At 40.2% G+C, this 14,659-nt stretch overlaps 1 protein-coding gene across 2 annotated transcripts; it reads left to right on the top strand.

The window, feature by feature from the left end:
- Positions 1–5,958: 5,958 nt before the first annotated feature.
- Positions 5,959–13,625, top strand: LOC145478949 (uncharacterized). Of its 2 annotated transcripts, none has more exons than XM_081457163.1 (8): positions 5,959–6,182; positions 8,451–8,630; positions 9,197–9,376; positions 9,586–9,624; positions 11,104–11,283; positions 11,834–12,013; positions 12,199–12,237; positions 12,387–13,625. In XM_081457163.1, exons 1-8 carry the CDS (start codon positions 6,116–6,118, stop codon positions 12,485–12,487), a joined length of 966 nt encoding a protein of 321 aa, XP_081313289.1. In that variant the 5' UTR covers positions 5,959–6,115; the 3' UTR covers positions 12,488–13,625. The 2 variants fall into 2 exon arrangements, with proteins under 2 accessions (XP_081313289.1, XP_081313288.1); XM_081457162.1 differs by having other exon boundaries at positions 5,962–6,182; positions 12,384–13,625.
- Positions 13,626–14,659: the final 1,034 nt, after the last annotated feature.

The following is a 14,659-nucleotide window of genomic DNA, read 5'->3' as shown; positions in this document are numbered from 1 at the left end:
AATTGAATAGCTACTCTTCTTGTACTCTTGGGTTTTTTTTTTATCCATAAATTTATTTTTTGATCATGCGATGGCTTAACGGACAAAACGTCGCATGCACCCCTCGTAAAGGAATAGCAGTGCTTGTGGTAAAAGGTGTATATCTCTAGGGGCCATCATTTTGTTAGTATGCCTACGAAACAGGAAATTGAATGGCTACTCTTCTAGTGCTCTTCAGAATTTGTTAATCCATAAATCCATTTCTTGATCATGCGATGTCTGAACGGATAGAGCGTCGCCTGCACTCGTCCTAAAGAAATAGCAGTGCGTGGTAAAATTTGTCTGTGTTTGTGGTCCTTCATGTTTTTTAGTATGCCTACGAGAACATAAATTGAATGGCTACTATTCTAAAACTCTTCTTTTGGGTCCTTCATGTTTTTCATTATGCCTACGACAACATAAATTGAATGGCTGACATTCTAAAGCTCTTGGGAATAATTAATCAATAAATCCATTTCTTAAACATCTGATGCCTGAGCGGACGAAACGTCGCATGCACTGTCCTAAAGAAATAACAATGTTTGTGGTCAAAGTCGTACCTCTTTATGGGGCCTTCGTGTTTCCGAGTATGGCTACCAAACAACAAATTGAATGGCTACTCTTCTAGTACTCTTGGGAAGCTTTTAATCGATAAATCCATTTTTTGATCATGCGATGTCTGAACGGACGAAACGTCGTATGCACCCCCGTAAAGGAATAGCAGTGCTTGTGGTAAAAGGTGTCTATTTTTAGGGGCCATCATTTTCTTAGCATGCCTACGAAACCAGAAATTGAATGGCTACTCTTCTAGTACTCTTCGGAATTTTTTAATCCATGAATCCATTTCTTGATCATGCGATGTCTGAACGGATAGAACGTCGCATGCACTCGTCCTAAAGAAATAGCAGTGTTTGGTAAAATTTGTCTGTCTTTTGGGTCCTTCATGTTTTTCAGTATGCCTACGACAACATAAATTGAATGGCTGTTATTCTAAAACTCTTGGGAATAATTAATCGATAAATCCATTTCTTGAGCATCCGATGCCTGAACGGGAGAAACGTCGCATACACTTTCCTGAAGGAATAGCAGTGAATGAATGGGTACTCTTCTAGTACTCTTGGGAAGTTTTTAATCCAGAAATCCATTTTATGATCATGCGATGTCTAAACGGACAAAACGTCGCATGCACCCCTGGTAAAGTAATAGCAGTGCTTGTGGTAATAGGTGTATCTCTTTAGGGACCATTATTTTGTTAGTATGGCTACGAAACCAGAAATTGAATGGTTTCTCTTCAAGTACTTCGAAAGTACTCTTGGGAATTTTTTGATCCATAAATCCATTTCTTGATCATGCGATGTCTGAACGGATAGAGCGTCGCCTGCACTCGTCCTAAAGAAATAGCAGTGCGTGGTAAAATCTGTCTGTGTTTGTGGTCCTTCATGTTTTTCAGTATGCCTACGAAAACATAAATTGAATGGCTACTATTCCAGAACTCTTGGGAATTATTAATCGATAAATCCATTTCTTGAACATCCCGGCGATGCCTGAACGGACGAAACGTCGCATGCACTGTCCTAGAGAAATAGCAGTGTGTGGTAAAATTTGTCTGTCTTTGAGGTCCTTCATGTTTTTTCAGTATGCGTAGGGAAACATAAAATGAATAGTTACTATTCCAAAACTCTTGGGAAATATTAATCGATAAATCTATTCCTCTAACATCCGATGCCTGAACGGACGAAACGTCGTATGCACTGTCCTAAAGGAAATATTTTCGAGGTATTCCAGGATGTCTGACACAAAATATACCGAGAATATCCTTTTTAAGTCCGGCCCGTTTTACCGAATTCAACTTGATTATGTTACTTGTACATCCTCGAACAGTCTTAAAGTAAAGTAAAGTAAAGTCAACTTTATTTAACAAGGTAGCCCTGTCAGCACTACCCTCATTTTTAATAAGAATATTGTTTATGCTGCACCTCTTCAAATTATATACCATAACAATAAACGCTATTGTTTGGGCTTGGTCTGTTTGCTGAGAAAGTGTTTGACAAGGAATCAACAAACTCTCCAATTTATTTTTCTGCCGATTTTAAGCTGAAAATATTCTTTGAATATTCTTAAATAATATCGTGTGACATTTCTGTTTTCGAATGTATTTGATGTCTGTCTGGATGGTGTTAACGGCAATTTTGGAGTCAGGGTGCAGGCATTATAGCCTTATATCACGCACTCGCAGAAATATTATTGACATCGAGCATTCGACAAGCGCTGTTTTTGTTTGACGAAAATATTGCCTGTATATTGGAGCATGGCAAAGGTGGCGTAGACTTCTTCTCAATTTGTACACAAAATCTTTGCCAACTTAGCCTGTGAACAGGCTCCTGATTGTGTTATAGGGGAATGATAAAAATGTTTAACAAAAACGAGTGGCATACCCTGGTATTCGATAACAAGAGTTTTTCTAAAATGTGTTTCAGGTTCCTTCTGATAAATCCGACAGTAAAAGTAGGTTAGCCAGCGGGTCAGCCCTCGTGATAATGCTAGTAACATATAAGGAACATTAAACTTTACCGAGGTCCTTAAGAGTTCCACTCCTAAATATTTATTTTGTTTACGGTGTTTATATATGGTGCATTTATCCTTTGGGCGGGACCTCCGAATTTTTTCTCTTTAGACTCATTGAAGAACGCCGTCTGATTATTGACTTCATTAGGAGCCCTGGAAGCTTAGGCCCGGTCGTCTACTACACCGGAGGAATTTAAAAACGCAACAATCAGCGGTCGTTTGATATTGTTGTTTAAGCAAATCTCGGCCAGGGGAATCAAGTGGTTCTCCTGATCCTATCGTGTTCGGAAAGGTCCGTTTTAAAATGTTTTCCGTCCACACGAAAACTCAAAGCCGGCGTTTTCAAATTCCTCCGGTTTGAAGAGCGTTTTCGAAAAGCTCCGTTTTCGTGACGGATTACTTTGGACCGTAGGCCTAACCGTAGAAATAAAGCTCCATGCGTTTTTAAATTCCTCCGGCATAGTGTGGACGGAGTCTGGAGCAAACCACGACGTCAATGAGCACCACCAATCAAAAGGTTTAATGAGCAAAACAAAGGCTGTGCAAGTGTGTTCAGTAAACCTTTGTACATTTCATAGCCGTTCTCTACAAAACAGCAACGCAAAATGACCGCGAACGCGAACGATGAGTCGAACTGCTAATTTTTCGTATTTTCATTTACATATTTAGCCTGAGCGAGGTTTTAGAGCCATAGGCATCCTGGACAAATTCAATTTTACAAGGTGTTGCCCTCGGCGTCGCCGTCGTCATTGTTAAGATCCCTATATTTGCATCTCCAATGCTGGAAGGTCGATACACTTGTTTAACGATTGGGGTCTGTCATCCTAAGTGGCTGCTTTGTGCTTTGCTCATGTTTTATCCCAAGACCAGTCGAACGCAGATGACAGCATCATGTAAAAACCGTAAAAAATCACATAAATTGCAGCTCTTTGTCAAGGTTCTTTTTTAATTCAGCGATTAAGTTGTCAAGCGTTTAGGTAAGAAGTTCTTCCCTCCTGCTGAAAAAGTCTCGTTTACGTTACTTCGCCGATGCAACACCTTTTCATCTTCCCCATTACTACAAGGCAATCGCTTGCATCTTCTTCAGTATAGCCCAAGGCTTTGAACACTTAAAGGCCATGTCATCGATAACGCCCTTGAACATAACGAGTTGTTACTCGGGGCTTTCCCACTCCAAACCAAGTAATTAGTACATTATTTCTCTTTCCATAGCTTTCAGTTCTCGGGGGTTTCGCTACTTAATTGGCCTCAAATCTAAATGATGCGGAGACAATGATATCTGATGGAATTGAAAATTGTGATGCTTTAGGCGGCGAGGCACCGGAAGTTGTTTTCGCTCGTAGGCATTCGTAGACGGTGGAATTTCAACTACCCTGTCGCTGCAACCTGTAATATTAAATGGTAGAGAGAACCTTAAACGAACGTTGTCAATGAAGGCTTAATCTGGCTACTGTAACTCAAGATACACAAGGTGAACGTGTATTTTAATGTATAACTGTATGTACAGCATAAATTACAAAGCCGTTACAGAACACAAGCGTGCATATAAAGAATGGCAAATTAGCATATTATAACCTTAAAGTAAGGTATATCCGCCATTTTGAATAATCAAATCCAGCCGGTGTCCGAAACTCGTTCGTCCAGTTTGACTATGACGCCAGTGCTTTCTCATTGGCTCACAGCCCAGCCTTTTGTTCTTTCGCTTTATAAGTGCGACACCACCCGGATGGTTGGGCGGCCAGTTAATCCCACCGCAATATACACATCTCTGTTAATCTCTTAAAGCAATACCTCCTGAATATATAATCAAGTATTCCTGCTCAAACATCCCCCTAAATATCCCCCAATATCCCCTCACAGCCTGCATTTCATTAATCCCCTACATATACCTACACAGCCCACTTCTCATTAATACCCCACATATACCTACACTACCTGCATCTCATTAATCCCCTTCATTTACCTTCACAGCCTACATCTCATCAATCTCCTTCATATACCTGCACAGCCAACATCTCATTAATCCCCCACATATACCTACACAGCCTACACCTCACTAATCCCCCACATATACCTGCACAGTCTACATTTTATTGATCCGCCACATAAACCTACACAACTCCTTAATCTCCCGGCATATACCTACACAGCATTACATCTCATTAATCCCCCACGTTTACCTACACAGCATACATCTTATTAGTCCCCCACATATACCTACACAGCAATATATTTCATTAATCCCCCACATACCTACACAGTCTGTATTTTATTAATTCCCCACATATACCTACACAGCCTACATCTCATTAATCCCCCACATTTACCAGCACAGCTTACATCTCATTAATGCCCCACATATACCTACACAGCAATACATCTCATTAATCCCCCACATATACCTACACAGCTTTCATCGTATTAATTCCCAACATATCCCCACACGGCAATACATCTCATTAATCCCCTACATGTACTACACAGCCTACATCTCATTTATCCCCCACATATACCTACACGTCTTTCATAGTATTCATTCCGAATTCCGAACATATGCCTACACAGCAATACATCTCATTAATCTCCCACATATACCTACACAGCTTTCATCCTATTAATTTCCAACATATACCTACACAGCCCACATTTCATGAGTCTCTAACATTTACCTTCACGGTTTGCATTTCATTAAATCGTCTCTAAAGTCATTACTCATATTCAGTGGTTATCAACTCATGTCGAACCAAGTGGTGTTAAGATATTTTGGAACAAGAGAACATTTTCTCTTGCTTGGAACAAGTAAATTGACTATCGCTATTCCAGTTATCTGTTCACTTGTGGCCTGGGAACAGGCTCCCAGTTTAGTGCCAACTAGCCAGGTGTGGTCTAGGGCGAGCGTGGAGAGCCGAGAGCGGAATGGTGACCAGGGGGAGCACAATTCGCGAAATTCTTCTATTTCGCGCTTAACGGCTCGCTTTGCTCGCCGGATTTTTTTTTACGCCCCCGCCGGATTTTTTCCGCCCTCGCTGGGAGCCTGTTCGCGGGCTAGTTCACTTGCCGTGCGTTCAGCCGTTCCAACGGATGCCGTAAGGAACGTTTTCGCGTGAGAGGTCACATATTTGCCGAGGCATTTTTGTGGTTGAAACGGCAAAGTTCTTCTTTTAACGACACTTTTAGGGTCAAGAAAGTAAAATTGTCGATTTGCTTTCTTCTTTTTACGTGTCGCGTGATTTGTGGAAAAAAATTCTCCGTGATGCGTAATTTAATAAAAAAAAATTCAGCGTGATGCGTGATTGGTACCCCACCTTTGCCACCCTCAATATACGAGGCTAGAATATACTCCAGGATATCTTGGCTTTGGCGCAGTGACAAGAAATTAGATCTAAAATCAAACGTATCTTTTTAAAGAAACATCCGGTATTTGATCCTTTTTAACTGGTTTCACGCGCAGACTTATGCTCAGATCAATTGACTGGTGTTTGTTTCCTTTGCACGCAATAAGTCCTGCTTTCTCATTGGCGACGACCCAGCTATGAAGACCGTTGTGTTTCTTCTCAGTTTAGTCTTTCTTGTCCCTGCACTTTCGTATCCATTCAACGGTAAGTTTTATCTCATTTCTCTTATCTGTAGAGACAGTTTGTAATTTGTTTAGTGTAATTTGTGAGGTCACGTTGGCAGACTATTTTCGTACCAATTTGAAAGGCTTAATCTGTTATCTCCGAAAGTTTCCTGAAAGCTAGAAGTAGTTCGCTACACCCTTGAACAGAACTCTATTTCCTATAAGTGTTTCTTTTTTTTTCTTGTCTCTTGATTTGTAATCTTAATTGAACCGTTTTTCTCAAGCACGTTTTATCGTGGCGATTTGTAAGTGATGTGTACCACTTGAAGCACTGATCATGGCGCTGTGTGATTTTTACGGAACAAATCCCTGACCCGACTATCATTATGTTTATGAAGTCCGATTTTAATCGTTGTGAAATGCATTTGCCTTACAAGACAAGATAAGACAAGACATTGTGGCTACCACAAAAATTTCTTTCTCTTGCACTGGCAAAATTCAAACGCGACGTATGTCCGAGATCGCGCCCCCCGTGGGGCTCGAACTAAAATGTCGAAATCCCGGGGGGGGGGGGGCCGGAGTACTTTGGGAATTTCTGGGTGGGGGTGAGCCGCTGGGACCCTGGAACCCTTAGCCTATACCAGAGCTAGTTCAGCTGAATTTTGCTACCCTATACTAGAGTAAACTCCCAAAATCCCCCCATCTATCGACACTGTTGAGACTAATTTGCGTAAATTTAAACTTGCCGATTTGATTTTTTTATATCTTTGAGTGGCAATTGCTGGTTTCCTTAGTCTAAATAAATTCTTCAACCAACTAGTCAGTTTTGTGAAAAATGATACCCTATTCTAGACCCAAACGCTCTGATTTATATACCCTATCCTAGAGTAAACTGCTTTGAAACCATACCCTTGACAGCGGCACATACTTATATAGCCCATATATGGCAGTACCCCTCCCCCCCCGGGGGTCGAAATGTCTACTGATTAAAACTGTAAAGACCAACGCAGCAGAGTAAATGAACAGCCGAGTTGTGCTTTACTCTATTGAAATATTAAGTGCCGTTAAGAGGCTCCGTTATTTTCCCTCACATTCCTTAATCAGTAATAAGGTCAGACGAGAGGAACTCTTAGTCGAATATTCCACCGAGTGCCTCTGTTCAAGATTGAGGGGTATGACAACTCGGTCAGCAATATAATGTTTAAAAATGGACAGGAAACCGGGATAACACACACTTAAAATTTTCAAGACGTTCTCTGGTTAAAACAGTTTGAAATTACTAGAACTTTCGATTGTCAGACTGTAATCTTTGGCAAATGTGTGTAAAAAGCGCGAACGCGGAAATATGTACGGTGAAAACGTGTGAAGTAGAAAAAAATAACAACAAGAACAATAAATTACTTGCACGGAAATAAAATGCTAATGTGGAGTTCATAACACAATTAATAATACCTGGGTAATAGGTTCGAGTTACTGATTCGCTTGTGATTGCAGTTTGCCAGTATTCCAATGTTTTCCTCACGCGAAAATTTCCTTTGTCGATTCCATGGGCGTCGTTAAAATCAATAGAGTGGTTGTTCAGCATTGTTCAGTAATGCATGAGTGGCAATGTTTGAACCTTTTCCATAACTTTTTGTGTTTCTAATATGTTCGTTCTTTCTGGTTTGAAAATACCTTCCAGTTTCTCTATAGTTCGACGGAGACACCTCATGAGCAACACTTGTTTGTCCGCAACTGTTCTTGGCGTAGGGGAAAAAATTATTGTCGTAGGGTTTTGAGAGGTCTACTCGTGGCTGGAATGTCATTGTTTCTGAGTAACCTTGTAAGTGGCTCCGTTAAACATTTGATACATGACAGGACTGCGAAATCACGGAGTGAGTCGCATCAGACTGTGGCTGTTCAGTGAACCCTTAGCTAAATTATTACAGGGAAAAACGCAAGCGCGACAGCCTGTTGAAAAGAAACGACGAATTCCCGTTATCCGTTCAGCTCGCTCCAAAATTTCGAAGTTCTGTAGTTCCAAGACTCGGTGACCTTTCTCAACACCCAGACCTCTTTCTGCCATATAATCTGGATGTACATTAGAAATGATATTTTTAACAGCAGGTACTGCTGAAAGTTATTTGTTTATTACGTCAAAACTACAGATGCCAGTCTGAAAACTGAAACTTACCACAGGCTTCAACGTAGGTCAAACGGCGTAACAGTAGTGTTCAGTAACCTTTATTGCTAGGGCGTATGCGTAAGAATAACAAAATTCGAATGATTTCTTTTTTATCTATAAACTGATGATTGCTTTTGTTTTCAGATTGCGACAATTGTCGGGACTGTAGAAACAATAAATGTCACAAGTGCAACGAAGGCTACGCACTGACAAAAATTTACGTGCGCCGTTTATGTGTGCGTGCTAGTGAATGCTGGGGAGGAGAAAAAACTGGCGTGGTTTGGGACCCAGTCTTAGGGACGCACATCTGTGACCAGAGAGGAGGTATTGAGATCAACGACATCCACTCATAAGTTGATTATCTTTGAGCTGTAAATAAGTATGGGTGAAGTGGCCGATGTTAACTTGGTTTCTATGTAATGTTTCTCAGTCACCTGGGGTATTGGTAGGTCTATAGGCAGACCTGCATCAATACAACGCGTAAGTTCACCCTAACTATTAACCTTAGAATGGAGATATGAGAAGAACCAGAAAAATTAAACACAAACACGGCATTGTTAACGCTTCTTAAATTGCAAAAACTACTCCGAGAATGATTTCTTCAGTTTTAATACAACCATTTGCGGTTTATATGTTTTTCATTACTTATGGAAGACAACTGTTCAGATCGACTTGTATCGCAGCGATCACTAGTTAGGTTCAGATGAGAACGAGTCAGTTCACTTCTCGTTATTCTCTTGTACCTATTTTAGTGTGTTTCAGTCTTTTGCTGCCTTGCAGGTGAACCTATGTTTGTTCTTATGGTGCTACGTGTCTTGCTAGTAAAATCTATTCCAAAACAGTTTGTTGACAGTGGAATGAATTTCTTTTTCTGTTCGCATTCCTTACAGAATGTGGAGCATCGAGCAAGTGCGTCGAGTGTTTGGTCAGTGGGTCTTGCACCAAATGCAAGCAAAATTTTGCCCTGAGATTGTGGTCCAAAGGCCATATTGGCTACAATGTCTGTGACAAAAACTGCGAAAAATGCGTGGAACCGAAAAGCCAAGCTCAAGTCTGCAAGTCTTCGGCAGGTGATATATAATTAAATGATTTTTTAACTCTTCTTTTGTGTTTGGGTGCTTACATGTATATTCCTTGTTGTTTGTTGCTTATCTGCAGTCCTTTTGCTGGTTTTCGGGGGTATATTGATGTAATGATGTATACAAAAGACATTGTTGTATTTTTAGCCTCAACACCGTTTTAATTATGCTTGCTTTTTTTTCTTTTCTGTTTTATTCAGCTCTTTGTGCACCACCAGCCACGCATCCGCCGAACCCAGGTATGTGTACAGCGCATTATAAAATGCAGGATGCTTCTTTCTTTATTTAGTTTCAATATCGAGACCGAGACTTCATTATTGCAACAGTTCAAACGCGAGGTGTGTCTCAGATAGCGACCCTCCGTGGCACTCCTACTGAAATGTCGGAATGTCCACTGATTAAAACTGAAAAGACCGAGGGCAGAAGGGTAAATGAACAGCTGAGTTATACTGACTTTGCTCTATAAAAATATTAGGTACCGTTAAGTGGCTCTGTTATTTTCCCTCACTTTCCTTAATCAGTAATAAGGTCAGACGAGAGCATCTCTCACTCAGATATTCCACTGTGTGCCTTTGTTGAAGATTAAGGGGTATGACCACTCGGTGTACAATATAATGTTTAAAAATGGACAACTAACCAAGATAAGACACAATTAAAATTTACAAAACGTTCTCTGGTTAAAATAGTTTGAAATTACTGGAGCTTTCGATTGTCAGTCTGTAATCTCTAACAAATGTGAGTAAAAAGCGCGAACGCAGAAATATGTACGGTAAAAATTGTGAAGTAGAAAATACTACAACAAAAACAAAAACAAAAACAATAAATTACCTGCGCCCAAATAAAATGCTAATGTGGAGTTCATAACCGAATTAATATTGCCTGGGTAATAGCTTCGAGTTACTGATTCACTTGTGATTGCAGTATACCAATATTCCAATGTTTCCTCGCGCGAAAATTTCCCTTGTTGATTCCGTGGGCGTTGTTAAAGTCACTAGAGTGATTGTTCAACAATGCGTGAGTGGCAATGTTTGAACCTTCTCACGGTTGTTGTGTTTCTAAAATGTCCGTTTCTTCTGGTTTGTGAACACCTTCCAGTTTCTCCCATATAGTTCGACGGAACGTCTGCACAGGAAACCTCATAAATAATATTTGTTTGTAAACCAGCCGGTGTTCTTGGCCTAGGGGAAAAATTCTACTCATCGCTCGAATTCCGTTGTTTGTGAGTAGTAATGCAAGTGGCTCAGTTAAACCATTGATAAGTGGCAGGAGTGCGAAATCACGGTGCGAGTCGCATCAGATTATTGCTGTTTCAGTGAACCCTTGGCTACATTGTTGCAAGGACCGAGAAACACAAGTTCACAAATTGCCTTTATCCGCTCCGCTCGCTCCAAAATTTCTCAGTTGTGTAGCGCATGCAATTGTATAGTTCCAAGTTTCAACACCCAGACCTCTTTCTGCCATAATCTGGATATATATATATATAAACATCACGATTGATACTTTTAACAGCAGGTATTACTTTAAAGGATTTGTTTATTACGTCAAAACTACAGATGCCAGTTTGATAAGTGAAACTTTCCACAGGCTCCAGCGTCAGTCACACAGTGTATCAGTAGTTTTCAGTAACCTCTACTGCTAGGGCGTATGCGTAAGAATAACACAATTCAAATGATTTAATTTCTTCTTTATATATAAACTGATGATTGCTTTGCTTTCAGATTGTAACAATTGTCAGGACTGTAGAAACAATAAATGTCACAAGTGCGACGATGGCTACGCACTGACAAAAATTTACGTGCGCCGTTTATGTGTGCGTGCTAGTGAATGCTGGGGAGGAGAAAAAAATGGCGTGGTTTGGGACCCAGTCTTAGGGACGCACATCTGTGATCAGAGAGGAGGTATTGAGATCAACGACATCCACTCTTAAGTTGATTATCTTTGAGCTGCAAATAAGTATGGGTGATGTGGCTAATGTTAACTTAGTTTCTTTGTAATGTTTCTCAGTCACGTGGGATATTGGTAGGTCTATAGGCAGGCCTGCATCGATACAACGTGTTAGTTCACCCTAACTATTAACCTTAGAATGGAGATATGAGAAGAAACAGAAAAAATAAACACAAACATAGCATTTTTAACGTTCCTTAAATTGCAAACACTACTCCGAGAATGATTTCTTCAGCTTACAATCATTCGCAGTTCATATCTTTTTCATTGCTTATGAACTGTTCAGATCGACTTATACCGCGGTGATCACTAGTTAGGGTCAGATGAGAACGAGTCAGTTCACTTCTCATTATTTTCTTGTACCTGGTTTAATGTGTTTTAGTCTTCTGCTGCCGTGCAGGTGAACCTATATTTGTCCTTATACTTTGACTACTAGTAAAATCCAAGCCAAAACAGTTCGTTGACAGTGGAATGAGTTTGTTTTTCTGTTCGAATTCCTTACAGAATGTGAGGCATCGAGCAAGTGCGTGGACTGTTTAATCAGTGGGTCTTGCACCAAATGCAAGGAAAATTTTGCCCTGAGATTGTGGTCCAAAGACCATATTGGCTACAATGTCTGTGATGAAAACTGCGAAACATGCGTGGAGCCGAAAAACCAAGCTCAAGTCTGCAAATCTTCGGCAGGTGATAATTAGATGATTTTGTTTTACTCTTTGTTTGTGTTTTGTTGCTTATATTCCTTGTTGTTTATTTGTAGTCCTTTTGCTGGTTGTCGGGGGTTTATTGAAGTAATGATATATACAGAAGACATTGTTGTATTTTTACCTTCAACACCGTTGTAATTATGCTTCCTTTTTTTTTTTATTCAGCTCTTTGTGCATCACCAGTCACACATCCGCCAACCCCAGGTATGTACACAGCGAATTATAATATGCAAGATACTTCTTTCTTTTCTTTAATATCGAGACCGAGACTTCATTATTGCAACAATTTGTAATTGTGCACCTTTTATGTGCATAAATCACAAGTTTTTTCAATCTGTTTGATTCCAAAGCAGTTACCACTGCAGCTGTGGTAACCAACCCAGTCAATGCCGCTGAGGGTTCTATCAAGACAACCCCAGACATGGACCCTTCAACTGTTGGGACAGACGAATAAACCAAGCCAACTGTCGATGAAACTCTGGATGACGATTACTGAAATATAAGTTCAACCTGATTTGCCAAACCTTAGCTACAGACAACTATAAGAATGCTTCATATTCTAAGAGCTCCCGGTCTCCCGTCCCTTTAGTTCCCGGCTTTCTCCAACCCTGACAACGAGAGTGGCCGTGCTCGTGCTGATGCGCCCTGTTTAGGCTCTCAATTCCAGGAAAAGTTGTTTTAAAGAGCTAAAAGTTTCGGATGGCAACTTGGCTAACCGCTTCCAATGAGGGCAGTCAGAATTCAGTTTACAACAGCCTTAAATCTAATAACCACAGGGTAGCGACGAACAGTGCCACACTTTAACCCAACCCTTCCCCTTCCAATCCCCCTTTCAAATCTTCACACAAAAACCAAAAACGTCACAGCAGAGTTTTGCCAAATCAGGACAGATACACGTGGAATGAGAGTGAATGCTCTAAATAAGCTTACCTTATGTATCAATTAAGTTGTCCGTAGTGTTCAGATTCCGGTGTGTACTAGAGCAAGTTTTGTGTTTCACCTTTGTTGTAACCCGGAAGCCTGATAAAAATTTTGAGATCAATACACATGTAGTATAGAAACTTTGACTAGAGAATACTGATTTTAGCTATGTTGGAAATGTGGATTAATTCAAGAAAATAAAGGAAGCGTTTGTAAGACCTTTCAGTAGAGAAAGTTGTTTTCGACTATTTAGAAATGTTGTTTTTAAGAAAATAAAGGAAACAAAGGAACTGGTTTATTCTTACTTCTTGGTCGAGTCAGTTTTGTGCAAAAAATGGGCCAATAAAACAAGTCATACAAAAAAAAACTGGGGATCTCCTCGTTGAAAACGTATCACGCGTGTCATTACATGTTTGGCTTGCCCGCCTTCGTCTACAAGTGAGCCAAAAATGGTCCAAAACAACACTTGCTCACCAAACTAAGAAACCTCTTGGGAAAAACTTTATAATGGACTCCTCATTTGAACCAAAGTTTGTTTCCTGATCCTGGATTTCATAATTATATTTCTACTTCTTACTTCTACAGCCAGTATTTTTTTAATTTGGTTCTGTATCCAGAAAACATGCGGTACCCCTTCGATGGTAGCGCTCCCCTCCCCTTGAATGAATGAATGAAATGAATGAAAAACTTTATTTCAAGGAAGTCTAGCCGAGGGTAAAAAAAAAAACCTCTACTATTAGGGGACACTTAAAATAAAAAAAATAAGCTATTAAAATTTAAACACCTAAAATTTGACCATGTACAAAAACTAAAATTTAACTACCTTATATATTTACAATAATTCACGAAACAAGCTTGGTGGTCATGTACTACTTAAGACAGAGTTCTCGCACTCGTGTTTTATCTTGGACGAAAAGTTAGTTAAGCAGATCTGTCTTTTGAAAGATTGCAGGGACGGTAAGTTTTTTTAAGTTAGTTGAGAGTCGATTTTTTTCACTAATGAGAAGTTAGCTTGTTTGCAACTGGGGCCAGGAGTCGATGGCTGTCCAGTTACTCTCATGATCAGCATAGGTCCGATATATCTGAGGGAGTTTTTCCCATCGGTGATAGTATTAAATCTGGGAATGTGGAAATCTGCGCCTCTAAGGTTGTAAGTAGAACTTTTCAATGAGAACAAATTTTTGACGCTCGGGAGGAAGGGGACGGGGGGCACAGATCATGCCTGACTTTGAACACCATACAAGCTAAGTCCTGTAGCCTTCTTTCATAAAGAGTTTTTAAGTTAGCTTTCTGCAGTAGTTGCTCATATGTAGATTTACTATCTCTGAAGACTGCACGCAAACTCCTCTCCTGGGTGCGTTCGAGTTTTCTCTTGTCACTTGCTCGGCGGAAATGCCAGGTAAGATGGCAATAGGTGAGGTACGGAAGAATCGCAGCCTTAAAAAGGTGTAGTTTCGCAACGGTGGGCACTAAGTTCTTGAGTCTCGTTAATACACCTATCCTCTGGTTCGCTTTCTTGCTCGTGATATTTATGTGCTCACTGAAATTAAGCTTGTTGTCAATAGTGGCACCTAATAACTTAATACTGTTCAGAGATTCAATGTCAGTTCCTTATACATTTACGCGAATCTCGTCTCTCCTGTCCCTCTGTTTATTGTTGATTAACATGGTATGGTATTTGGAGAGGCTCCCCTTAAGTAAGTTC

The sequence above is a fragment of the Orbicella franksi genome, chromosome 2 (genome assembly GCF_964199315.1).
Source record: "Orbicella franksi chromosome 2, jaOrbFran1.1, whole genome shotgun sequence".
Classification (NCBI taxonomy): domain Eukaryota; kingdom Metazoa; phylum Cnidaria; class Anthozoa; order Scleractinia; family Merulinidae; genus Orbicella; species Orbicella franksi.
Note: the sequence above shows the minus strand (reverse complement) of the source record. Positions and strands in the feature narration are given on the sequence as shown.